We start from the raw sequence: 26,631 nt of genomic DNA, 5'->3' as shown, positions 1-26,631 counted from the left end.
CCTGCGGCCAAGGCCGCGCCCGCGACTAAGGCGGGGCCTAACGCCCCGCTGCCTCTCCATTGGCCCCGGCCCTGTGACGTCACTAAGGGAGGCGGGGAAGGGGAGGCCAGCGCGAGGCTGCCATGGCAACCGCGGTAAACACACGGGAGGCTGGACGTTTGGCTCGAGGCCCATGGGACCTTTCAGCGAGGCTCCCCAGAGACAGTTTGGTATCAGAGCCTTGGGAACCAAAACAGCAGACCAGCTCTTTATGACCTTGGCCAAATCGCCCTTGGTCCCGACTGTTCTCTGGTGGTAGCTGATCAAATAATGAAAAAAAGTGAGAAAAACGTTTTGAGTACAGTTATCAAGTAGTGTATTCATTTCTATCAGATTTAAAAAATAAAACTAATACATATTTCTGTGATCTAAAACTCTAAGTAATACACAAACACGTAGACATATGATCAAAATAAAAATTACTTTTGGTTTACTCCCTGTCCATTTCAAGGACCAGAGCTCATGTTGAAACCAATAAATCTTCATCTTTCCAGCCTTCTTAACAAGCAGCATTTGGGCCCGAGATCTGAAACAAGCAGCCATTATCTAACTAAGATTCTACTTCTATTATTATAGTATAAAGAAACCTATTTATGACAAGGAAACTGGTTTCCATCTTAAAGCAGTGCAATACCGTAACGATAAGATGAAACATTGGAACATTTTTAGTGATCTTCAAGAGATAGTACTGGTGAGATTTGGATATGGTATTATGGAGGAAGGGGCAACATTAAAGTTGTTGTACAATTGTTGATGTTTGGGATGTTTGGAAAGTGCTATAGAGGCCCTTCCGAGACCTAGAGACAGATAAGGACCAAGAATGATGGTAGGGAAGGGCGAAAAGGTGTCTGCACCCTCAACTCACTGTTCCCACACTCTCTGGGGCGTTCCCTTGTGGAGGTGGAAGGGTATCCATGACTCCTAGGACCCTGTGAGAGAGAGAGGTGGCATGCTGCCACTCCGGAGAAGTGTGTGGGACCTGATTTGGAAGAGACAGGAGTACTTAGGGTTATTTTTGGAGCTGGAAACTTAATCCTTTGAACCTTTACCCCTCCCCCCCATTTCACCAGGTTTCTCTGCAGTCTGCTTCCCTGAGACTATTGGCTTCAGGCAGGGCAGGCTTCACAGTCTAAGATGACACGGCCCTTCCAGGAAATACATCGGCTATTTTAATTTTCCTCTGGCCTCAGCATGATGCTCGGCACGATGGCAAAACTTTCGGAACGAAATTAGTTTCTGTTTGATACAAAGCAAATGTGTGAGAGATTGTAGTTTAAAAAAAACATAAAAGGAATACAGGCCATGGTCTGACAAACAATAATATTAAAATACTTCTGCACAGATGCTAAATAAAGAAAACTGTGAGAAAAAGCTCCATCTTGTTGCATGGAAGTTCACCCCATTTTTGAAACACACAGGAACTTGAATTCGGGGACAGGCTGGTAGGGATCCCCCAGCGCATACAAACGCACGCAGTTTAGACACCTAGTATAACGCCCTTTTAAAAGGTGGTAGAAGAAAAAGAATTGGAACCAAAAGCCCATGACATCTATTGTAAATGGGGACAAAAGAAGGAGTGGGTCAGGAGAGGATGAACACCCCATTAAGGAAGCAATGGAGATATGGAGCAGGCTGAGAGGGGTCTTGGAACTGGCTATAAAGACAATTATAATAACTATTAGTTGTGAAGCCCTCCTACAATTTATGTTGTGTGTGTGTGGGGGGGCTGTAAATGAAAAGGTAGCATGTGCCAACTGACAAACTGGGAAGAGTGAGAGGGGATGGGGCGTACAGTCACAAATAGAAGGTACTACATCTTACTGAGAAAGTAAATTTGAGCAGAATGTTCTAAGAAGGAAATATGTATCTTTCTGAACTTTCTAGGCTGGTACAAAGGTGCCTGATATCTGACATGTATAGCTCTACTTCTGTGACTTGAAACTCACCTTCAGGGAGTAAAATAATAAGCTTTCTTTATTAGGATAACAGTTCTCACTTGTTCTTCTTGTGTCCCAAACACTGCCCTAAGTGCTTTCAAATACGTTTTCTCTGTTAAACCTTCCAATACCATGTGTACTAAGATGATTATTCTTGATTACACATGAACACACCGATGCCCAGAGAATTGATGGCTCACTCTAAACTGAGATTTGCCCTGCTCCAAAGGTTATATTATCTCAGCCACCCGACTTTGCCTCCCTGTAAAGTTTACAAGGGTCACGTACTATCATGTTTGTATGGTAAATTGCATGTTCACACATGTAAGCTCTAGCCACACTACTGCTTGGTTTCATTGGGAAAAACACACTGACCAAGTCAAGGAAAGACTTGCAAAGAAATGTGTGAAATAAAGTCAATTCTGCAACTCTGCTAATGACACCAAGGGTTAAAAATGTCAGCAAGGCCCAGGTTTTTCCACCCACTAACTCACAAGATTTTTAAGAAAGACTAGTTGCATCTCAGATGCTATTCTAGCCATTTAGAATACAAAACTCCCTGGCCTACTGGAGCTTACATTCCAGCTCATTAGCTCATGTGTCCGAGATTCTACAAACAGTTACAGCACCTTAGAAATGTTCAACAACTTCTAGTATATTACCTCAAGTGCCCAAGAATGAAGAAATCATTATTTTAGTACAATATCTCAAGTTCCCAAGAATGTGGAAATCATTATTTCTAGTCTTGTATCTCAAGTGCCCAAGAATGAGGAAACCATCGGGCTTTGAGTGCTAGATTTTTATGTTATTGTATTTCTCCATAACCTTGCGTTTTAGATGGTTACGAGCGTCTTTGCAACTGTTGATTCTAGTGCACCCACAAACACTGTACCTTACTCTAAATGCTTCTTTCAACAGTGCATAGATATTGCACCTGGTGAGTTTTACTGTCAGCCTGACACATCCCAGAGTCACCTGGGAAAAGCGAACCCCAAATGAACTATTGCTTCGGTCAGATTGGCTGTGGCCAAGCTTTGGAGGAATTGTTTTGGTGGATGATACATGTGTGATGTATCCCTAGCACGATCCCTAGGTATCTGAGCCTGGGCTGTGTAAGAAAGCCAGAAGAGCAAGCCAGAGAGTGAGCAAGGCTGGAAGCAGCACCCCTCCATGATCTCCACTTCAGTTCCTGCTTCTGGGTTCCTGCCTCCGGCTTCCTCCCGGACTCCCCTCAGGGAGCAGCTGTTACCTGAAGGCGTAAGCTGAAATAGACCCCATCCTTTACAAATTGATCTTAACCATGGCGTTTTCCACAGAAACAGAACGAAACTAGGACAAAAGTGCTCTAAGAACAAGACAGCAAATTAAACTCATAATTTGTCCTGTGCCAACCATGGAGGGAAACATAATATCTTGGAGTAGTTGGCATATGTAAACACCACCAAGTTACAGATATGAAGGTATTTTTTTCTTTTTTAAAATAGATTTATTTATATTATTTTATGTGTCTGGGTATCTTGCCTACATGCACAGATAAGTGCACCGCATGCATGCATAGTACAATGGATTCCCTGGAAGTGGAGTTACAGACAGGTGTGAGCTCTTATGTGGATGTTGGGAACTAGACTCAGGTCCTCCAGAGGAGCAGCCAGTGCTCTTAACTGCTGAGCCTTCCTTTCGGCCACACAAGAGCTTTTATGGTCAGGGGGAACTAGAGACAAGGTTTTTCTGTATAACTGTTGTCAGAGGCCATTCCCAGTTACTCAGACCATGAAATAATCACTCAGAAACTATATTTACAATGTTGTTTGCTCAATAGCTTGAGTATATTGCTAGCTAGCTCTTACAGTGCTGGGATTAAAGGTGTGTGGTCCTAAGTGCAGGGATCCCCTTTGTGTGAGCTCTGTTTCTCTTTTAGACAGATTGAATGCCAAGTAGCCCAGGGTGGCCTTGAAATCACAGAGAGCCAACTGCCTCTGTCACCGGAGTGCTGGGATTAAAGGTGTGTGCCTCCACTGACTGGCTTCTATGGCTAATTCGTGGCTTAGCTCTGCACTTTGATCTTCAGCCAAGCTTTATTTGTTAGATCACAAACAAAAGATCACCACAGCATCTGGTGTGCTGGGATTAAAGAAAGCATTACTAATGCCCCAGAAAACTTCCTCATGCTACTTCCTAGGCCACACCCCTCAAGGATAAGTAATATTCTGAGATTTTCTTTTTTCCTTGAACCCACTTCTAATGCAGTATGTTCAGACAGCTTATTCTTTCTTACTGTGTATGAAATTGCTGCTCATCTCTGATGGAGTTTTGGACTATTCCTCTATTTTGTGTTTAAAAATAAGGCTTATATGACTATGCTTGTATAGTTTATAAATCAGTGCTCTGCTCTTAAGCTTTTATTATTGAGATTCTGAAACATTTTCTTAAAGAGAAGTATTTTTAAAATTTTTCTCATAAAGAGCATTTTCCTATTGACTAGGCACATAAAAGTTGGCTAATGTTTTGTGTTTATAGATGTATGCTGAATTTTCCAAAATAAAGGAGAAAAGCTCTCCCCATGCTCGAGATTCTACAAGATCCAATGGTGGATTAAACTCTGTTCCTGTAAGCAAGACTTCTGCAGACCCAGAGACAAGTTATTTTGGGCTCTTTTAGTCTCTTTAAATTAAGAGCCATTCATTGCCCAACCCTGTTTTTTTTTTGATTATCAAACCCCGTTAAATGCATTTTTAGCAGACCACTGGCTTCCACCAATCCAACAGCAAAGAAAGGCATCTGATAGCAACTGAAACGCATAGCAGAATTTTCTCAGCCTGGCTAAAACTTGCTTATTTATGGCATTTGGTAAATGGCTTGATTTGTGACTTTATTTGTTCCGTGTCTAATAAAATCTCCTTTCCTAGCTTTCATAGTGGGACATCTTATTCAGGGCAACCCAACTGGGTGTATATTACTATGGCCATTCATATTTGGCTAAGAATGAGCTATTCCTTATTCCCTTTGAGGTGAGATCTATGTTTTGCATCTACATAGATAAGAAGGAACATGTTAAATTAAAAAAAAGAAAGCATAATTATGGAGCCAAAATCAATCCAAAAGTCTAAAAGTTTCTTCAGAAAATAGTACTCAGGCCCCTGTTCTCAGAAGTGCTTTAATGAGGCCACCTAAAGGGCTATTTTGGAAAGTTATTTTTGGAGAGAATTCAACAGGGGCCCCACTGGCAAGGCGACCAAGGGACTTGGTTGAAAACTACTGAGGGCTAGGGTGTCTTCCTTCCTTTGTGATGTGTTTTGATCCCTTTATTAAAAGTTGCAATAGGAATATTATCTGTCCAGTCACTGGAAGGCCATGAAAATTCCAGTCCTATCCATCGTATGTGTTTGGCGTGTGTCTGTGTGTCAGGTGGGGGAGGTCACTCCTCCCTGTCCTCGTCCCATTTCTAATTATACCATCTACACAGGTTTATATGAACAGAAGTTAAAGTCTAGGATCCACATGTGGAAGAGACCAGGGTATTTGCTTTTATGAATCTGGGTTACTTAATGGAAACTCCTAATGCCAAGGCCCATTGAGTCACAGAACCCATTGTCACGATTTCATAGAGGAAAAAATGAGCTGTGTGAAAAGATAAGTTTTCCTAAAGCTGAAGGCAGGGAGGTGCTAGGGTTGGGATTGGAAGTTAGGCAGTCAAGCTGTGGAATCTGAGTTTTTAATCAACATACTGGTATGTATGAGCTTTTCTGGCCCCTTTTCCTAATCCCTGCCCCGCAAAACAAAAAAGCAAAACAAAACTCATTGAGCTGACCTCCTTACTGTCAATTGGTAGCAGAATAAAAATACACAGACACGGATTGGAGCCAGTCAAATAAAAGGGATGGAAGTGGATGATAAACTGACCATAGGATCAAAGTAACAACCAACTTCATTGAGTTTCTGCCTGTGTTGGGCACAGCTTTAATGCTCCAGAGATTAGACAGACAAATGCTATTACTATACCAACTGCACAAGACCAAAAGAAGGGCCAGAGCAGAGAAACCACTCATCCAAGGTCTCTCATCCTGCTGAGAAGCCCACTCCTGTCTTCCTGCTGTGTCACTGTGGGGACCCAGAGGTGTGGGCTGGTAGCTTGCTGCAGGGGACTGGCTTCCAGCTGAAGAAGCATAGCTATGGCACGGAGCTCAGATGTCCCTGCAGAGATGCATGCCCACTGGTCACATGGATTTCACATGAATTCTCTTAATTTTTTTTAAGTGTTAGTAACTAATTAAAAAGAAAGTCCCTCAGAGCAGGCCACAGAAAACAAGCCTGTGGGCTGAATCTGGCTGCAGGCTGTGAGCATGTGATCCTGTTACTGAGAGGGTGTGTTTTCATGGCATGAAAGAGACACATGAGCCCTGAAACATTCACATACCGGCTTCTGCATGTAACTCTAAACCAGACCGACAGCAAACCCTGGGTTGGGAGAGGTAAGATGTACCCTGGTCTCTGGCACGAGGCCCTCGCCAATGGACACCAGTCCCCAGTCACATCACTGAGGTCCAGACTCTCAGATGTCAGGGTCACAGGGCAGTCATTTCATCTCTGCAGGACGTTTAGACTGCAAACTAATTCTCACCTGGACCACAAATGTTTAGTTCAAGTCTGTCGGATTCAGTGTACTCTATTACTTTTAAAATTCATTTTAGTCAATTTTAAATTGGATTAAAATTATATTGACTTCTGGCCTAAAATGTTTGCCTTTCAATTTTTTTTCTAGATTGCCTTTTAGTGTGCTTTTGATAAAATATGTCTCCTGATGTTAGAATAAAATAGTAAAGGCCCGTATGTACACACAAAACAATCTGTGAACAAAACTGTCTGCTTCCAAGACTTTTTGCCCTCTTAGTGTTTGCTGTCATGGAGCTAGCACACTCAGTAGCTGTGTGAAGTAAACCTACATTTTTCATACATACATACACACACAAATATATATAGTGTAATATTATACACACACACATATATAAATGTTCTTTTCCTTTGTCTTCTGGTAACACTGAGGATCGAATCCAGGGCCTTACATCTGCTGAGTGAGCACCGAGATGTTTCTCCCCCTGCCCACTTTAAAAACCCTTCCTCCTTTGGTTTATGTATCACAACACTGGAGACTGAAGCTCAGGGCTCACATACGTTAGGCCAGGCACATCGTTTGGTCACATGTCTATCAGAAACTTGCACCAAAGCAATCAGTATAGGCCAGAACAAAATGATCAGAGTTAGTTATTTCATTGGGCTTGACGTAGGAACCAGCAATTAGCTGGCAAATTTGAAAGCATGTCTTAAACCAAATGCTGTAGTTCGTGGTCTGTGTGTTTGCTGGGTCTCTCTGACTTCTTACCTTTTCTGCGTTCATTCTCTCCTTTTGCTGTTTTTTTTTCCTTCTGACTTAATGAACTTTGTGTTTTATCTAGATTGATTCTGTGAACTCTGATAAAACACCTGATGCTTCCCTAGAACAAATACTGGTACCGAGCCATAAATAACGCAATAAGGTAACCAGCATTAATTTGATGGCGGTGTTGAGATACTGGCCTCTGTCTGAGAACAAACTCATTAAGGGATCCTTGCTGACATGATAAAGTGCCCGCGAAGATCTCAGAGTGATGTCTCTAATTGCCCAGGCCTTTTTCCCATTAGGTATCTGCATGAATTATAACTCTTCGGCGAAGATAAAAAGGCTGCCGCGAGAAACTGCCCCAGCGCTATAAGGGCTGTCGGTCTGGAGGGCATCTCAAATGAGATTAATGATGGCAGCACTAATAGAAGAAGATTTAGCAGAACCAAGATTATGGCTTCTGCAGAAACCTGCCAGCACTCATTTATTTTGAATAAATATTATTTTTAATTAAAGTCCTAAGGTAGGTTATTCCTGAAATAATGAGATCTACAGTGATTTCCTTTGGGAATTAATTTTCTCTCTTAATTCCCAGTCATTTTGATGGTTGTGGCTCATAGAATCTTACTCATGACAGTTGCTTTTCAGCGGCAGACACTAAATAACGCAATGTTCGTTAGAACACGAGCCTCTCATTTTTCTAGCCCTCCTTATCTCTTAGTCCAAACATTTACAAGGGACTGCCCACAAATGTCTATGGCGAATCTGCTTTGTGAAAATAAGAAAATTGCTCAGGAGGAAAAAAACTTAACCTAAAAATCAAAATGACTGCAAGCATAAACTCAGAGAATTGTATTATTTCTACCTTTATTGGCTCTGTTTCTTTTTATTTTTTGCCCTAAGCATTAAGCTAATTTTTTTTTTTTTATTTTTTGAGACAGGGTTTCTCTGTAGCTTTGGTGCCCGTCCCGGAACTAGCTCTTATAGACCAGTCTGGCCTCGAACTCCCAGAGATCTGCCTGCCTCTGCCTCCCGAGTGCTGGGATTAAAGGCATGAGCCACCACCACCCGGCTATGCTAAATATTTACACATATGAATCCCCAGTCACATAAGAACTTGACATGATGGAAAATTTCAATTGCCTTTTGCTAGATCATGAAACAGAGACCCTCAGAGAGGGTAAGGCTTCCCATGGGGAGTCAACAAAGTCTAGCACATCACTTTGAGGCAGGATCAAGGTTCTCCCCCCTATATCTAGGCTGAGCAAGATATCCCTCCAAAGAGAATGGGCTTCAAAAAAAAAAGTTCAAGCAGTAGGGATAAACCTAGTCCCATTGCCAGTGGCCCCTCAGACTGCCCCAGCGATACAATGTCACTCACATTCAGAGGGTCTAGTTTGGTCCTATGTTGATTCCCCTGCTGTCAGACTGGAGTTGGTGAGCTCCCATTAACTCAGCTCAGCTGTTTCAGTGGGTGTCCCCATCATGGTCTTGACCTCTTTGCTCGTATTATCACTCCTCTCTTAGACTAGACTTTGGGAGCTCAGCCCAGTGCTGCTCTGTGGATCTCTGTATCTTCTTCCATCAGTTGCTGGATGAAGGCTCTATGATGACAATAAAGGTAGTCATCAATATGATTGCAGGGGAAGAACAGTTCAGGCACCCTCTCCACTATTGCTTAGGGTCTTATCTGGGGTCATTCTTGTGGATTCCTGGGAATTTCCCTAGTGCTAGGTTTCTTACTAGCCTCATCATGGCTCCATCGATCAATACATCTCTTTCCTTGATCTCCTCTCTCTGTCCTTCTTCCATCTTGACCATCCTGTTCCCTCGTGTTCTCCTCCCACTTCCCTTCCCCTCCTTCTCCCCTCCATCCACCCTCCCTTCTTTCCCCACCCCTACGTTCCCAGTTTTCTCAGGAGTTCTTGTCTGTTTCCCCTCTCAGGGGCATCTATGTATGTCTCTGTTAGGGTTCTCTTGGTTAACCTAGCTTCCTGGAAACAACCAGGATGCCATGTGACTTTTACAGTCATAGAACCAAAGAAAGAAATGAGAGCATATTTTAGTTAGTGTTCTATTGCTGTGAAGAGTCCATTACCAAGGCAACTCTTATAAAAGGTAGCATTTAATTTCAGGTTCATGGTTCCAGAGGGTAGCTGAGGCCATGACTGTCCAGGCAGAAAGTAGACAAACATGGTACTGGAGAAGCAGCTTTTGATCGGCAGGCAGCAGGCACCAAGCAGAGAAAGAAAGAAACACAAGGCCAGGTGTGGGCTTTTGAAACCTCAGCCTACCCCCAGTAGATTTGAAAAGGCCACACCTCCTCCAATAGGACCACATCTCCTAATCCTACCTGAATACTTCCACTATCTGAGATCATGCATTCAAGTATCTGTGCCTATGGGTCCATTCTCATTCAAGATGCCACAGTGTCTTTATCAAATGCCTTTGTGGGGATATCAGGAAGGCCCAGTAGAGCCAAGGGAAAACCTCTGCATGGGTTCCAGGGGCTACCATATAGCATGCTTAGCTTAAAGATTGGTGGGAGATTGTTTTCTGCTAAGCTCAATGATACATTCTAAAAGTTTTACTCTGTAGTTATGAGGTGTTAGTTAGATACAGAATTGATGGTAAATGGTTGTTAAGAAGCACTGATGATAACCTAAGATAATTTTGGCTCTTGATCTGCTATATTCCATCTCTCCATCATCACAGGGCTTTAGTCAGTTTATAGGATCTTAGATACAAATGTGGGTTCTTGAGAGAACTTGGCTTTTGGAGAAAACTTCATGTCATAATTATCAGGAAAATTTCTGCTATGAATGAACTGAAATACTATATCCCACTGCAGTTTGGATATTAAATATCCCCCTAACTCATGTGTTGAAGGTGTGGTCCGCAGTGTAACTCTCAAGGGCAGGCCTTTTAGGAAGTGTTTGGATCATGAGAGTTCTAACCTAAATCCATTGGTTTAATTACAAATGGCTTCATAATCTGCTGACATTTCTGGGAAGTGGTAGAAACAGAGATATGGGATTTTGTTAGAGAAACTAGGTCACTGAGGGGGTGCCGTTGAAGGTCTAGACTTTGTTCGGATGATCACTCTCTTCTCTGCCTATTTTCCACGAGGCAAGTTCAGAGTATGTCTTGTGTAAGTCAGGTCTCTCTTTTCATCATGTCCGGTATGGGGATCAAACTCACGGTTGAGGCTCAGTGGCAGGTATGCCTATAGCCTGACCCACGCAACTGTGACAAGAACAATAACTTAGTAACTCTCATTTTACATTATAAGAAAGCTATTTCCTTTATTCAAAGCTAGCAAGTGAGCAGATTTATTGCTACCTGAAATGTTTTCATAATATAATTTATCTAAAATATATTGACAAATATTGGGAACTTTGAAGAACTTGCAGTCTAGTAAGACGGCAGGCAATCATTTAATTTACAAGGTTCATTCTAGAATTGAAACCTACTATTTCACTCCTACTGATCGGTGTTACCTTTGTTATTACAAAAAGCGACAAAGATTTTTTTTTTTGTCACAGATTGTGGTAACTCCAAAATAGGTTTTCAAATGAGAAAAGACATATTTTAATATTACTCCTATTCAGGGATATCATAGATCTCTGTTTAAATATCCTCTCTAGGAACTTAGGAATTAGTTGAACGTTTCTTGGAAATTGTACCAGAGTTATTTTTAAGATAAAAATACCTAAAATCAGAACTTCACATTAGAGCCTGTTGTGAACAATAGCGTAAGTGCCAGTGACCTGTCCCCGTCTCAGCTTCAGCTATAAAGGTCTGTAGAAAGCCTGAATGAGTGCCCCTGTTGAAGGTGGGCCACACACTATTGAAGATGAGCACAGGCACGGGGAAGAGGTGCTAACGGGAAGATGAGTCTCTTCATGAAGGCTCGAGGGCTCTTGGTAGAGAGCTACTAAATGACACAGAAATTGCTATTTCTGTGCGATGGCACACTTCTAAAACATGTTTTCTGTGAAGTGCAGCAAAGCACACTTATATAAGACTTTTGATAACTGTAGATGACTTCTATTTTCTTACCTGAGGTGAGTAGACACTGGTCATTCAAGCATACAGCATTTTTGGAAGAAAACCCCACTATTTCCAACTGTTACAAAGTTGACAATTCTAAGACTTACCTTTTCCAGGTCAGGGAGAATTCCTAAGCTCCAAAAAGTCTAAATTAATGATCTATGCATAGATTTTTAGAAGAAACAAAACAAAAACCCTCAAGAATACCCCACCTGTCTCAACACATCATCCTCGAAATTGGGGACCATCTGTGCTTTTCTAAAAACTCCATTTTAACTTTTTAGGATCAAAGAGATAGATAGTCACATTCGTGGATTTTGCCAGACACAAGGCCTTGGCAGCCCATTGCTGAAAGGCTTCTGAAGGCAGTTTTCTATGGGTTTATCTGAGTACCATGCATAGGATCCCAGGAAGAGAGGGTCAGCTCAGTTCACCACTCTGAGGACTGCAGTGGTTTCATTTTGCCAGTCCTCTTGAAGACCTAAAAATAAGGTGGTACATTGTGGAGTTTAAAATGTTGTCTTACTACATTGGCGAGTTTTAGTTTTTGAAAATTGATCTGTCTCTTTGGAAGGAGAGGAAGTCACAGGAGGCCAGCGTACGGTAGCTCCTGAACGGTCACACCCACATCACTGGAAATAAAAAACAAAACAAAGAAACAAAACCGCCTACTAGTCTTTTAAGTTTATTATGCTGGTATTGGGAAAAAAATTTACGGTTTAAAAACTTTCAATGCACATCATACAATGAAAAGTAGATGCTAATCCAGAAGGGAGGATACCACACATCGTACATCTCATGGGAGCCAAATTTTGTAGTAGGGTTAAAGACACTGGATATTTAAATCAGAGAGAAAGGACTAGGTTGGTTGTAAAAAAATTTTTTTGTACTCATTCCAATGAGCTTGACAAATTTATTTTAATTGCATTTACTGTGTATTTTTGGTGTGAAGCCTGAATTCCTATCTTGCACTTTACCATGATAACTGTTACTCTGTCAATCTAACTGACCTGAGAAGTGTCTAGATCAGTAAGGTACACCTCTAGCTGTGACTCTGAGCGTATGTACAGAAAGGACCGAGGGAAGACCTCTCAATGTGCCTGCCATCATCCCATAGGCTAAGTGGCCTAAAGGGTCCAAAAGAGTGGTTCTCAACCTGTGGGTCACAACCCCTTTGGTAAATCTGTCTCTAAAAATATGATTCTTAACAGCAGCAAAATTATGTAGTAACGCAAATATTTTTATGGTTAGGGGTCAGCACAACATGAGGAACTGTATTAAAGGCTCGCAGCAGCAGGAAGGCTGAGAAGCACTGCTCTCAAAGGTGAGGAATGAGAACACCTTGCTGCTGCCAGGGGTACACTCTGCTTCCTGCTAACACCACAGAAGCTGCTTTGCCATGCTCCCCAGTCACGATGGACTGAAGCCTTCAAACCCACAGGGAAAAGTAAATCCTCTTCCTAGAAGTGGCTTTCCTCCGGGATTTTACCCCAGCAATAAATACCCTACCCCTAGCTGAGCAATTTAAATAACCAGCCAGTTAAGAATACTTGCTTTTTGAAATGGGAAAGTCTTTCATAATTAAAAAAAAATATATAGTTATGATCTGTATGTCAAACACTGGGTCAAATTCTGGGGTAAAATGTTAGCAAAAGTAGTTCTGAGATGTAATATGTCTGGACGTTTTTTATTTGATTTAGGGAAAAAAAAACTACCACAAATTGGAGATGAAATATTAAAAGTCCATCTTCATGGCAAAGGTTAGGATAATACTCAGATTCACAGTGTTCTTTATCTCTATTTTTATTCTTGACCTCTTGCAAAGCCTCAGCCATGTTCTTATGAGGAGGACACACTTTCCACAAGGGAGTTCCAAGAGTAAGTTTCCTTAGGGTAGTATCTAACAGTTGTCTGGTCATTTCATCACAAGAATTTTGATTGATGTCTAAACCAAAAACTTTGGGAAAGACCCAAATTTTTTTAATTTAAATAAATTTAAAAAAAAAAAAAAGGTGACTCAGGCTGTGGAGCTGGAGGCTCCAGGCATCTTAGCTGTCTAAGACCAGTTGTAGACCAGTTGTAGACCAGTTGCAATCTCATCCATGAAGCCTTCTTGATTTTTTTTTTTTTTGGATTCGGACTAATTTTGCTTTTTCTTTTACATAGCCCAGTCTTCTCTCCTCCTAGTATGTGTTAGATTTCTTATATTACCGGCATGCCTAAGCTTGGTAGCTTAGCCTCTTGAGGGGAGGACCCTCATTGATACACCTTGTGTCTGTCCAAAGGTCCCTAAAGTGCGTTGAGCATAAATGAAACACTCAGAGTAATATTCATGACTAAGGTGGTAAACAGGACTATGAAGAAGTTTTGGATTTCCTAAATAGGATCATTGCAGCTCCCCCAGGACAGAGCAGAACCTCATGGTGCTGTCAAGGAAGCAGATCAGAGAAGACTGATTAAACACAGAGCAGGGATGTGGGCTATTGCCAAGATCAGCCCAAAGTCCAAAGAAACACACATAAACTGGAGGGTAGCTTTTAAAACAATTGCCCATGCAACTGCTTATTTTGTCTTTCATTAAAATGCTCCCCAAGTCAAAATGTTCACTTGGGCTAAGTAATGTATTTTTCTATGAGCATTTTTAATGTTATTTCCCCCTCCCCCAAAATCAAAACAGGAAGGTCATTTGTTAATATCCTCACTTCATATGCTAGATAAGATGCTCAAGTCAAGTAGGTAAATGACCCGAGCACCCAGTCTCCTTATCGTTGGGCCTCCTCATAAAGTGAGCGCCAGAAACAACGTTCTTGGTCTATTCTTCCTAGCAATGTGCCTGGTAACAGAAATAAAAACCTAACTTGCGATAGCACCTATCGTTCACAACAATCCTATTTCGGTGCACTTAAGGTCTCTTACAAGCTGGGTAATTATCACTAATCAAGCGACATGAAAAAGCTGGTTGTATTTTATAGGCTTATTATGTTGGGATATTAAAGGTGGCCAGGGTGCATCATCTAGCTTGAGTTTGGCAATGCGTTTGATAATGTTCTATGAAGTCTCTTCATTAAATCTGATTTGGCTTCTGTGGTCATGTTGTGGTTTTTAGAGAGAAACAAAATTAACGAGATATGGAAATGAAGGAGGAAGTAGTCACTGAGTTCTTTAGGACCAACTTTATTTGTTCACTTAAAAAAAAAACCAACTTCAATTTGATTTATTCCCCAAAACACTGATCTTTAAAATCCTAATTCCTTTTCATTCAAGTCACTGCATTTGGTGTCCCTGTCCCGAAGGAACGCGAGAGGAAGGTATATTATCAAGTCGGTCACGGGGTCTTCATTGCTGCACAGACGAGGAGCCTTGAACATACTGAGAAAATTGTGTAGGCTACGGCCAACTGACACCCACATCGTTTCCTAGACACAGACTTCCTAAGGGGTTAGAGCACATCTATAGGTTACAAACTGAACAACAAATTCACAAGCAAAGTACTACAGAAATGCGAATCTCTCCTGAGACCACGGCCGTGAAGCCGTGGATATACATTAACAACGACGCAGAGCTGACTTCATACTGGGTATGTTTATTTATAGACCGAGGAAGACAGCCTCTACTAAGATCCAGAAAATGCATTCATAAAAACAAGCATTTAAAACAAACTTTTTCACGGCACTTGCAATTGAGTGCAAGTTCTTCGTACTTCTCATGTGTAATAGAGCCAAGAATTTCCGTGGTTCTAAAGTATGAAAACGAGAGAATCAAAATGTATCGTATCCCAAGGCCTTCCCACGGCTGTGTCTTAAGCTCTAGCCTTCACAGAGACCATGTGAAAACAAGCAGAGCAAATGGAAAAAGGAAGCATTTGTTGTGGATTTGAAATCCAGTTTTGTCCAGCGAGGATCTGTCCTTCTCTCTAGTACATTTAGTATGGGTTGCAGTGAGCTCTGCTGCTCAGCCACAGAGAACAGCATTCTACACAGTGGCCCCCAAAGGCTCAACTGTTCAAGGCTTGGATTCCTCCCTGCTGCTGGTGCTGTGAGAGTTACTGGATCCCAGGACTGTAACTTCATCATGGAACAGCATAGGCTGCCCGGCGGGAGGGCCAGACTAGAAGCAGGTGAGCAGAGGGTATGCTGTCTCTTGGCTTCCTGATGGCCAATACTGAGCGGCTTCCCTGTGCCTTGCCCTCGTGCTATGCTTCTGCCTGCCACAGGCCCGAGAGCAGTGGAAGCAGCTGGGCACGGGCTTTCCTCTGCTGTGACGCCAGGCCTTTGTCACAGCAGTGCAGTGACTGATGCACTGGGCTTGTCATTTCTAAAGGAAAGGGCACTGAATACAAACCCATCTCTAATTCAAAGTTTTTCAGACAAGGCTCCATCACGTACTCCAAGGTGTCGGAGCCCTTCTGTGACGTGCAGATTGGAGTTGAGATCCTCCTGCCTAAGCCTCCAGAGGACTAGGATTAGAGGCTGACTCCACACTTGGCACAGGAAAAGGTTTTAGCAAACATCTAACATGGTAACTGTTTCGATCTCATAAAAGGTACCTTTTATGAGACCTAAAATGCTAAGAAAGGTGAGATAAGAGAGTCAAAAGAGTTTTATAATACATAGGAGATGAAATCTTATACTAAATATCATGACTTATATAATTATCCAATATTGGGTCAGAAACATGACTTTGTAAAAACCGTAATGAAATTCACTACTGAATATTCACTTACTTCAACACTGACATTTTTATGATTAGTTTTATTAACAAGATAATATGTTCACACACTCACATCTTTTATAACAGATTCACTATTCACAATGTTTGATTCGAAACAGCAAATACTCAGTTGAACATGAAGGAAGAAATGAGATTTGCTTTCTATGCAATTGGTTAAGTTATTTTTAGGAGTAAAAGTTAACATTAGTATTTTAAACCCTCAATTTTCAAGGCTTTGTCAACTCAACCAGAAGTTTCTTGCTCAGGCCACAGGACTGCCCATGAGTCTTTCTTGTCGGAGGGCAATTAACCTCTTGAACCACTTTTCTTCAGCTTCGGCTTTTTCAATAAATAACTACAGTAAAAGAGAGAAGGCAAACGTTACTGTGCGTCAGCAGGTCGGACCAGACGCGACACGACACAAATGACTGTGAAGGACGACTCCCCGGGCAGCAGTGTGTACAGCTCAGCCCCTGAAGGCTATATCGCTGTTAACCCACCCACTGAGAGTTAGCGCTCAGCAGTTGGGGAGCAAAGGGACAACCTGAACGCTGTTTCACTGACTGTGAGTTCATTTATGAGAAACACCAACCACATCATTGCAGAGAGACAGTAAATGGTATTAGTGACAGCTCACATCTGAAAACCAGAGCTGATCTGCATTAGAACTTCTACTGCCAGTTACAAAAAAGGAAGACTATTTTCCTTTTTTGACCGTGTTTCTTAAGTACAGAATCATTCTAGCAGGAAGGAAACGTGTAGACAACACCGGACTCAAATATACATAAACAATCTTAAGGCCCGAGGTCAGCTGCCCATCTGCAGCAAAGAGAAGCCATGAACCCTCCCCTGCATGTCTGTCCAGGGTGAGAATAAAGGGGACTGCTTGGGAGACTCTGAGCGGATTCATCAGGTTTAAGGGTCTCACATTTGGATGAGCTAGAGAATTGTCATCTTGGTACTTGATAGCCGTGGGGATGCTGTCAGGGTCTATTTCCTTTCCAGTGCTGGGTGGCTCAGCAGCTACTGATGCTGGTCCTGATGCTGGAGTCGCATGTTTCACTTCGCTTGGTTCTACTGACTGAAAATGCAACACATCAATCTAAGCACAATCCATGTTTAGAGGATGGGTTTCTTAATATTTAATACTGAACAGTTATTGCTCTAGTAAGTCTCCTCTGAGATGATGGTCATCTCAAAAGGCTCCATATTCCTGAATGAGAAAAAAACTGTTACTCAAAGAAACAAAAACAAATACAAGTGTGGAGGGAATTTTTTCATTTCCTATGATCAGCGTCCTTTTCTTATGATATCACTGTTTAGTCTTATACTATTGAAATACACATACACATGCATACACATACATGCACACACATATATACATATTTGGTGTCTGAATTAAAATAATAAAAATGTTACAATATACTTCTAATATTTAGTTGGCCTCAGAAAATTATCCTTAAAATACCTATCTATCCATGTTAGCTACAAGTTACACACCATGTTATGGATTTTAGCACGTCTAGAAAATTAGACAACAGTTATCATGATCTATTTCAAAATATCTTAATTATTCCTTCCAACATTCCATGTCTCTTAACAATCACTCCTTATTTTTTATAACCTCTTGATGATGGCTTTGTGTATTCTGGATCTCTGTGTAAAGAACCATGCAGTAATGGTTTCCTGTGTGAAGGACCATGCACTAATGGTTTTCTGTGGCTGGTTCTTTCATTGAGCCTAGTATTTTAAAGAGCCATACATGTTAGAACATATCAGTATTTCTTTTTTGTAGTTGCTAAATAATATTCCATTGTATGGATCTGCACATCACCCATTGATGGACTCATGTGTTATCTTTTAAGATTACTTAAAATAGTTTGAAATAAATAAGAGTTTGTAAAATAAAGGTACATTATATTCTGTAAGAATAAAAACTACATTTGTTGCTTTTTTTTCCAAACTATATGCAATGTTTGCATGGTCCACACTGTTATGAGTGCTGGGAACACATAGACTGGTAACCCATTGTTCCTGCCATGAAGGAACCAGTGGCACATGCCGACTCGGGTAAACTTCAATCTTCTTGACAGAGGAGGTGGCCTGAGGAGTGACTGATTAGCAGCCAGGCTGTAGGGATTCTATGAATCAATTAGGTAAGAATGTGAAGTTAAAATTAAAATACAATATAAAAGAGACAATTGGGAGATCAATTCTCTGTGGTCTATATTTATAGATTCAATTTCTTTACTTTCTATTTTCTTTTGACTTAAATCTACTTCTTAAGACCCATTTTTAAAATGAAGTTCAAAACAAATATTACTATGAAAAATGTCTAGAGGATGAACTATGCATAAATTAATTAAGTTTTTTTAGATTACTTTATCTTCAATTTGGAGACCTATCAATTTTGCCATCTCATTAAACACTGCTTGAAAAGCGAGAAAAGTGCCCTGTAGCTTTGCTGCTGAGCTTTGTTGTCTGAATGAACACATTATAGCACATATATAAAATAAATATACAATTAATAATAGCAGACTTTGCCAAGAAATACGTAAGAATGATGGGAACTGGAGAGGTGAGTCTAGTATAGATTTGGTACCTAGGCACAATATCTTTTATTTAGGAGGTAAAATTTATTTTTATTTTTCTGGAGATAAAATTTTAGATCCGAATAATAAGAATAGCCAGACACACGACGAGGACACAAGAGAATGCTTTCGCCAGAGGAACAGTGTGTACAATCTGAGAGGAGGAAAATGAGAAGAAGGCCCAAGGAGAGAGTGTAGCTAGCCTTGGTGGTTGCTTGCTCAGCCCAGCCACACCTCCATCAGCTCCAGCACAGGAAACTGGTCCAGGCAGAAAGCCTGGGGACTGGGAGAATCACACTCTGCTTCACTCATCTTAGGATGCGCACCCTTGTGCTCCCTAATGTCAGATACCTGAAACCTGCTCCTCAGATACTGTCAAGTTCTATAGTTATTTTGGTAGAAGGGAAAGTCCTATGTGGTGTTATTAGTTTTTCTCTGTGTGTGAGTGCGTGTATGTATGCGCATGCGTGCATGTGTGCATAGCCGTGGGGATGCTGTCAGGGTCTATTTCCTTTCCAGTGCTGGAGTAGCATGTTTCACTTCGCTTGGTTCTACTGACTGAAAATGCAACACAGCAATCTAAGCATAATCCATGTTTAGAGGATGGGTTTAGATACGTGTCATGTAAGCATGAGGACCTGGGTTCCATCTCCAGAAGCTCATAGAAAAGTGTGGTGGTGTGTTTGTAGTCCCAGCACTGGGGGAAGCAGAGACAGGTACGATCCCTTCCCTCACTGTCCTCACCTGCTTGGTGAGCTTCAAGCGTATGCGTGTGCATATGCTAGATGTTAAAGCCAGGTCAACGCTGGGCGTTGTTCCTCAGTGTTCTCTATGTTGTTTCTTGGTCCAGGGTCTTAGACTGGCCGTGAGCTCACCAAGCAGGCGAGGACAGTGAGGGAAGGGATCATACCTGTCTCCGCTTCCCCCAGTGCTGGGACTACAAACACACCACCACACTTTTCTATGAGCTTCTGGAGACGGAACCCAGGTCCTCATGCTTACATGACATGTATCTAATGTACTCAACCATCCCTTCATCCCAGATGCATTAATTCGTAATGGTAAGATTCATTCATTGCTTAAGCATTTGATTTGATTCAAAGATGAATTCCTTTTCATGCTAAAAGAAGCTGGTCTGCATGCACGGGAGAGACTTTTACTACTATAAACAAGATGATCCTGGAGGCTACACTTCTGGGAAGTCATCAAACAAGAGCAGAAATTATTACAAACTAGAGAAATCTATGCCACAAACTGTTTCCGAATGAAGGCATGCTTATCAAGACTGAACCTTATAATCAATGATATTCACATGAACCATAACATTAACTTTTATGGGCATTAAGAAGAAAGTTATTAAACTTTATTTGGCAGTTTTATTATATTTTGGAGTCAATACCCCCCTTCCATGCCATCTAGATTTCAAACATTTGAATAACTCTGATCTATTGGGCCTAGAAGGTACCTGACCGTACAGATAAAGTTATGATGCACATTTATGAAACTGAGTTAAAGGCAAGCCCAATATTCTGCATGGGGAAAGGGGGACACATGTCAATTCAATAAGACTCAGTAAAACAGCTTTTGGCAGGCCATGTTTCCTCATAAAGACGACCTGTCTCTGTACCGCAGCACAGGACTCAGGCAGGAGATGCTGACCACAGGCTGAACTACCTTGAAAAGATGCAGAGAAGCTGGGGAATTCTCCCTCTTTAAGTGGCAGAGATAACAGTCTCATTACAGAGCCAATTAACCTCACTGTTTTTCCCCATGCGAATTATCCACTTTTTGTGTGTGTGTTCCATGTGTGTGTTGGCATACATGCATGGAGGCTGGGGGAGGACACAGAGTTCTGTTCTATTACTCCATGCACTGAACCTGGAGCCAGGCTGCCTGCCTGGAGGACCCAGTGGCCCTCCTGTTTCTACCCCACAGAACACATGTGGCCACACCTGGCTTTTTTTCTGGTATTTTCCCCTCTGCGTGCTGGAATCTAAACACATATATTCATGCTTGCAAGAGCTTTGGCTAGCCAAGCCATTTCTTCAGCTCCAACATTAATAAAAGTACAAATAAACATATAAATTAAAACTATCAAAAGCGGGTATTGGAGAATGGGAGTTGTCCAATGGTTGAGGGTGTTTGTAAAATCAGTAGCTGTTCCTTAGTTAAGTGACAGAAACTCCTAAGAGAAAATTGTTGCTCAACCATAAAATTGGACCTCATCACAGGCCCACAGAATGCCTGGCTTTGTGCAATACTGCCACCTGGTGGTACAATTGGATAATACTTTCCTAATCTTAACACAGATGCCCAAATTGCGCAGGGTTCTCTACAGTTCTCCTTTTGAACACAGAGATTATCTGCCAAACATATCAGTCAGTCTTTGGCTAAATGACCTGTGCCAGGTTTATGTGGGAAAACATCCTGAAAACAAAGGACATCTTGTCTTCTAAAGCTAATGATGTATCAAGGATCTATCACATCCCCAAACTTCTTGGGTAAGGTTTCTGAGCTAAGCTAGTTTAATCAATATGTATTACAGGAGCCCACGGTGTCTAGAATGTCATTGCCAGGGGCATTTCCTCCTGGTGACAGTTCTCTGGCTTAATTAGTGGACCTAACTCCTAGGGAAACTGACGCCAACTGAAAGGGTGGCAGCATGGGCAGCCTTTTTAAAGAAGCAAACTTTAACTAAGAGCACAAAACTGTCCAGGAGAGACAGATATGGAAGCTCGGGCCCTGGGTGATTTAGTCCCCAAGAGAGTTAATCTTTGCTATGCATCAAGGATAGCCCATCACGTCTGCCCAGGCCCTGGATGAAATAGTACTCAGGATAATTTACTTCTCTTTGCTAAGTAATCTCCTCATAAATAATTCATCTCTTCGGCATCCTGAGTCCTGGCCTTCCACTGCAGACGCAGACATTTCAGACTAGAGAGCGAGGCCACTTTCTAAGCTAATAAATTGCCCCTCGTTTTATGTTTCAGTGGAGTATAAATTTATTCTTGTTAGCTCATCACTGCTCCTCTGAGCATCCCGGTGCAGTTACTAAGAGCAGTCACGTGCTAGAGAACTAGGGCTGTACTGTGCACTCAAAGGGGAATGCCCTCTCCAGCATGTGCTCTGTTGACATGAATCCTTCCCGTGTATGCTTTCATGAAGGAAAACATGAATTAAAAGTAAACGTAAAGAGAAACAATACTTAGAACCAGACAGGAAAGTGTCACCAGACAAAACCCAGTCTACAGACTCTAGACTAGGTTTTTCACAGGAAAGACTTGCTCACTGATTATAAGAATGTCAATAAGAATAGACGTTAGAAAATAAATTCAAGGCCAAGCTCTCAAATAAATACATTCTTTTAGATGGATGTCTTTACACTATAGAGATTGAGATAGTAAACAGATAGGCATATATTCATATGAATACCATTTCATCGCTGTGGCTTCCAGGAGCTGTGATGACAACACTATTAAAGTTCAAATACAGTAATCCAGCCAAAACCCAGGACTACAGGTGACCCAAGGTTATCTAGTCCTGTAGCTGAAAGACATCATACACTCAACTCATGTCTTTGTGTGCTCTATGTTTAAAAATATCTGGTAATTAGAAGAGAGTGTGGGAAGTAACCTTAAACACACTGGCACAAAAGACCACTTCCTGAACACCAGTAGCACAGATTCTGAGATTGACAATTAATAATAAATGGGACCCCCGAAACTGAGAAGCTTCTGTAAGGCAAAGGACACAGTCACAAAACAAAATGGCAAAAAATATTCACCAACCCCACATTGGACAGAGAGCTGATGTCCAAATATACAAAGAATTCAAGAAACTAGATATCAAAATATCAAATAATTCAATTAAAAATGGGGTACAGATCTAAACTGAGAATTCTCAACAGATGAATCTCAAATGGCAGAAAGGCATTTAACTTAATATCCTTAGTCATCAAGGAAATGCAAATCAAAATGACTCTGAGATACCACCTTACACCTGTCAGAATGGCTAAGATCAAAAACACCAAGGACAGCTTTTGCTGGAGAGGATGTGGAGTAAGGGGAACACTTCTCCATTGCTGATGAGAGTGTAAACTTTAGAAATCAGTATGGTGGTTTCTCAGAAAATTGGAAATCAGTCTACCTCAAGATCCAGCAATACCACTGTTGCGCATACACCCAAAGGATGCAGACTCATACCACAAGGACATTTGCTCAACTATGTTCATAGCAGCATTACTCATAATAGCCAGAATCCTAGATGCCCCTCAACAAAAGAATGGCTAAAGAAAATGTGGTACAATTACACAGGAGTGCTACTCAGCGGTAAAAACAACAACAACTTGAAACTTGTAGGCAAATGGATGGATAGAAAAAAACGATCCCAAGTGAGGTAACCCAGACACAGAAAGACAAACACGGTATGTACTCACTCATAAGTGGAGATATTAAACATAAAGCAAAAGGTAACCAGCCCACAGTCCACAACCCCAGAGAAGACAGGAAACAAGGAGAACCCTAAGATTCATATAAGATGGATTTCCCCCCCTGCCCGGGAAGAGGAGACAGACAAGATTTCTTTGGTGAAGTAGCAAGTGTGGGGGGATACGGAAGGGTGGTAGGGGAGTGAGGAGGGGAAGAGAGTTGGGGGAGAACATGAGGGATTGGGAAGGTAGTTGAAGGACAGAGAGGGAAAAAAAGGAAAGAGATACCTTGAGAGAGAGAGAGAGAGAGAGAGAGAGAGAGAGAGAGAGAGAGAGAGATATTATTGGATTAGAAAGAAATCAGGCACTACGGAGATTCCCAGGAATCCACAGGATGACCCCAGTTAAGAATCTAGGCAATAGTGGAGAGGGTACCTAAGCTGCTTTTCTCCTGTAATCAGACTGATGACCACCTTAATTGTCACCATAGAATCTTTATCCAGTACCCGATGGAAGCAGATGCAGAGATATACAGCTAAGCAATAGGCCAAACTCCTGGAGTCCAGTTATAGAGAGGGAGGAGCGATATCACATGCAAAGAGGCCGAGACCATGATGGGTAAACCCACAGAAACAGCTGACTCGAGCTAGTGGATCTCACTGACTCAGACTGACAGCTGGGGAAACTGCATAGGACCAAGTTAGGCCCTCTGAATGCAGGTGACAGTTGAGAGGCTTGATCAGTTTGCGGGACCAGTAACAGTGTAACTAGTATTTATCCCTACTGTATGAACTGGCTCTTTGGAAACCATTTCCTATGGAGGGATACCTTGCTCAACTTAGATACAAGAGGGAGGGCCTTGGTCCTGCCTCAAGTGATGTGACAGACTGTGTTGACAACCCATGGGAGGCCTCACCCTCTCTGAGGAGGTGATTGAGGGTGGGATGGGAAGAAGGTGGGGGGAGCGGAAGGACAGGAGGGAGAGGAACTGAAATTGATATGTAAAATAAGATAGTTTTAAAAATCAAAAAAAATCTGGCAATTAAAAGTTTCATATCTCTATTAACACCAGGAACGCTGTAAGAAAGAATTTGATAATTTTGACATATCAGATTAAAAACATGAAAAAGCTTTGGTTTAAAAGACAGAAAGGTCCTTGCACTTTTGGGCAGAATTTAGATCACTACAGTAGTTTTGGAGGATAACTTTTGAAAGATTAAATAATGTAAATTTGAACAAGTAACCTCATCTTATTAAAAACATGTACCATCCTAAAACATAACTACTTAGAAATGTGGTATTTCTAGGAGAACAGCGATTGTCACACCTATAGTTCTGCGTTATTCAGTCGTGCAATTGCACTTTAGCCGTGCAACATGGTCGAAGTAGAAGACGGTGGGAGGAAGCTACCGTATTACTTCACCACACAACTCTATGTCTAAAGGAGACATAGATTTCTTATAACATCTTCCTTACTAAAGGAATGCAAATTCTTAAGAGCAGTTTTATTAACAAGTGAAATAATAAGTGAAAAGTTCAACAGAAACGACAGGGATTTCCTTGAGCTTCTTTTGAATCAGTGACACACATCTGAGCACATATTAACGGCACACATCTGGGCAAAGACTAGAGTCTTCTGTTTGAGTAACAGCTTTATCATTTAAAGTCCTTTGCCAATATCTGTCTAGGAATAACAATTCAGAAAGTGCACACAGATATTTGTAAAAAAGCAAAACCAACAACCCTGTCTGTATTCATGAAATGGATATTAAGTAGAGTTACAGAAGCACGGGTGGTGATATCTTAGTTGTTTTGGTAGTCTTTAAAGTGAAGCGGTGTTAGAGGCATGTCTACAGCACTTTCTGTAGGCAGGCTTGGGCTCATTCCACTGAATCCTCTCAGCAGCATGGCTGACGCTCCCTCCCTCCCTCATCTGCCTGTTGGAGGAAGCACCCACATCTAAGTAAAATCCATTAATAACACATCTTTTCAGTGGGAATCCAAAGGCTTATTCATAACGTCCATGTGGAAACTTACTTTTTTGACTTCCTTACTTGATCTGAATGTCTGCTGAACAAAAGAATCACTTTCGATGGCTTCAATTTCTTTCACTCTTTTCACTTGTTCTACCAGCGTGGCTTGGTCTGAAAAAGAACAGTGTGAGTGAGCTCTGGGACAAGCTTGTTACCAACGTTATACCTAGGCCGGTTCTTTCTTTTTACTGGATGCAAATGAAGGACATTAAGTTAAGCTGTAATAAGTACTTTCCGCCTTGAATTTCAAAACTAAAATATGCCTAAAAACTAAGACTCTCATCAACAATCTAAAACCTACTGAGAAGGCATTGCTATCGTGACTGTGGGTAATCAAAGATAACTTTGTGGGACGGCCTTTCCCTCTACTTCAACATTTTTATTATGGAAATAAATCCATAAAAGGAATGAAAGGATAACATATCTACCCATAACCATCACCCAATTTTTATAATCACCAACACTTTGTATTATTAGTCCACTGAGCCTCATTCCTAATATATTCTGGGATGGAGACCTGGAGTATGTAAACAAATCCAAGAGGGCATATCATACAAAAACAAACTCCAGACCATGTACTGTTTTCCCTAAATATTTTAGTGGTCATCGCTAACAGATTAAGACTTGATCCCAATAATAATAATGCTATCATAATACTGTTTGTCAGGCCTCAAATTACCACCAATGAAATATAATTTGCATGCTCCACATCGAGTTCTCACTGGTTTAAAAGTTGTCTTTCTACAGTAGGCTTGTTTGAACAAGATCTAAGCAAGGATGCACATTACACGTGCTTGGAGGTCGGGACTGTCAGTCTCCTCCCACACAGCCCACCACCCTTCCCTTTCACTGCTGTCTACTGTGAATCACTGTCTCATAGTTCTCTGCCATCTCCGTCTGGGTGGCTTTAACCTTATGATGTTGTCTGACATGGTCCCCTCTCACCTAATGTGGGTGCAGGTCAGCAGAGACCTGACTCCATTCCAGTTCAATTGATTTTGATAAAAAATATATTATTTGATGTTTGGAGAGATGTCTCTGGGGCTAAAAGCCATTGTTGTTCTTGCAAAAGTCCTGGGTTTAGTTCCCAGTACCAACCTGGCAGTTCACAGCCGCCTATAACACTAGTTCCAGAGAGTCTGAGGTACTCTTCTGCCTCCTGCATGCACCAGGCATGCAAGTGGTGCACATATATACACACAGGCACTCACACATACACAAAAAATAAAAACATAAACCTTCAAAAATTATAACTGACACTGCTCTGTAATTTTTCTTACATTAAATCAGGAAGCATCTGACCACCTGTCTTTTTACTAAATCAATTATTTAATAAGAGGCTATAAAATAGTAAATTTTCTTATATTTACTAATTCTGATTCTTTTACACTGGGGAACCTTCTCTCACTCACCCATTGGTGACTGAAATACAGCCTGTATGTGGGAAAACAAAAATAGTTCCTCTCTA

The 26,631-nt window shown here is 41.4% G+C and overlaps 1 protein-coding gene across 4 annotated transcripts in view; it reads right to left on the bottom strand.

Annotated features, from left to right (window-relative positions):
* Positions 1–14,970: 14,970 nt before the first annotated feature.
* Rsrc1 (arginine and serine rich coiled-coil 1) overlaps positions 14,971–26,631 on the bottom strand; it is a 274,653-nt gene continuing 262,992 nt past the window's right edge. For 3 of the 4 annotated variants that reach the window (XM_013349017.1, XM_005344077.2, XM_026782630.1), the window contains 3 exons: positions 25,168–25,274; positions 17,042–17,194; positions 14,971–16,468 (listed from right to left, as the gene is read on the bottom strand). In XM_013349017.1, coding sequence (XP_013204471.1) covers positions 16,376–16,468; positions 17,042–17,194; positions 25,168–25,274 — 353 coding nt within the window. In that variant the 3' untranslated portion in view covers positions 14,971–16,375. Of the gene's footprint in view, positions 16,469–17,041; positions 17,195–19,193; positions 19,263–25,167; positions 25,275–26,631 lie in introns of those variants that run through there. The other variant, XM_026782654.1, reaches the window with a different exon arrangement.

The sequence above is a fragment of the Microtus ochrogaster genome, chromosome 1, assembly GCF_000317375.1.
Source record: "Microtus ochrogaster isolate Prairie Vole_2 chromosome 1, MicOch1.0, whole genome shotgun sequence".
NCBI classification, from domain to species: Eukaryota; Metazoa; Chordata; class Mammalia; order Rodentia; family Cricetidae; genus Microtus; species Microtus ochrogaster.
The sequence above is the reverse complement of the archived record's forward strand: the minus strand, read 5'-3'. Positions and strand labels throughout refer to the sequence as shown.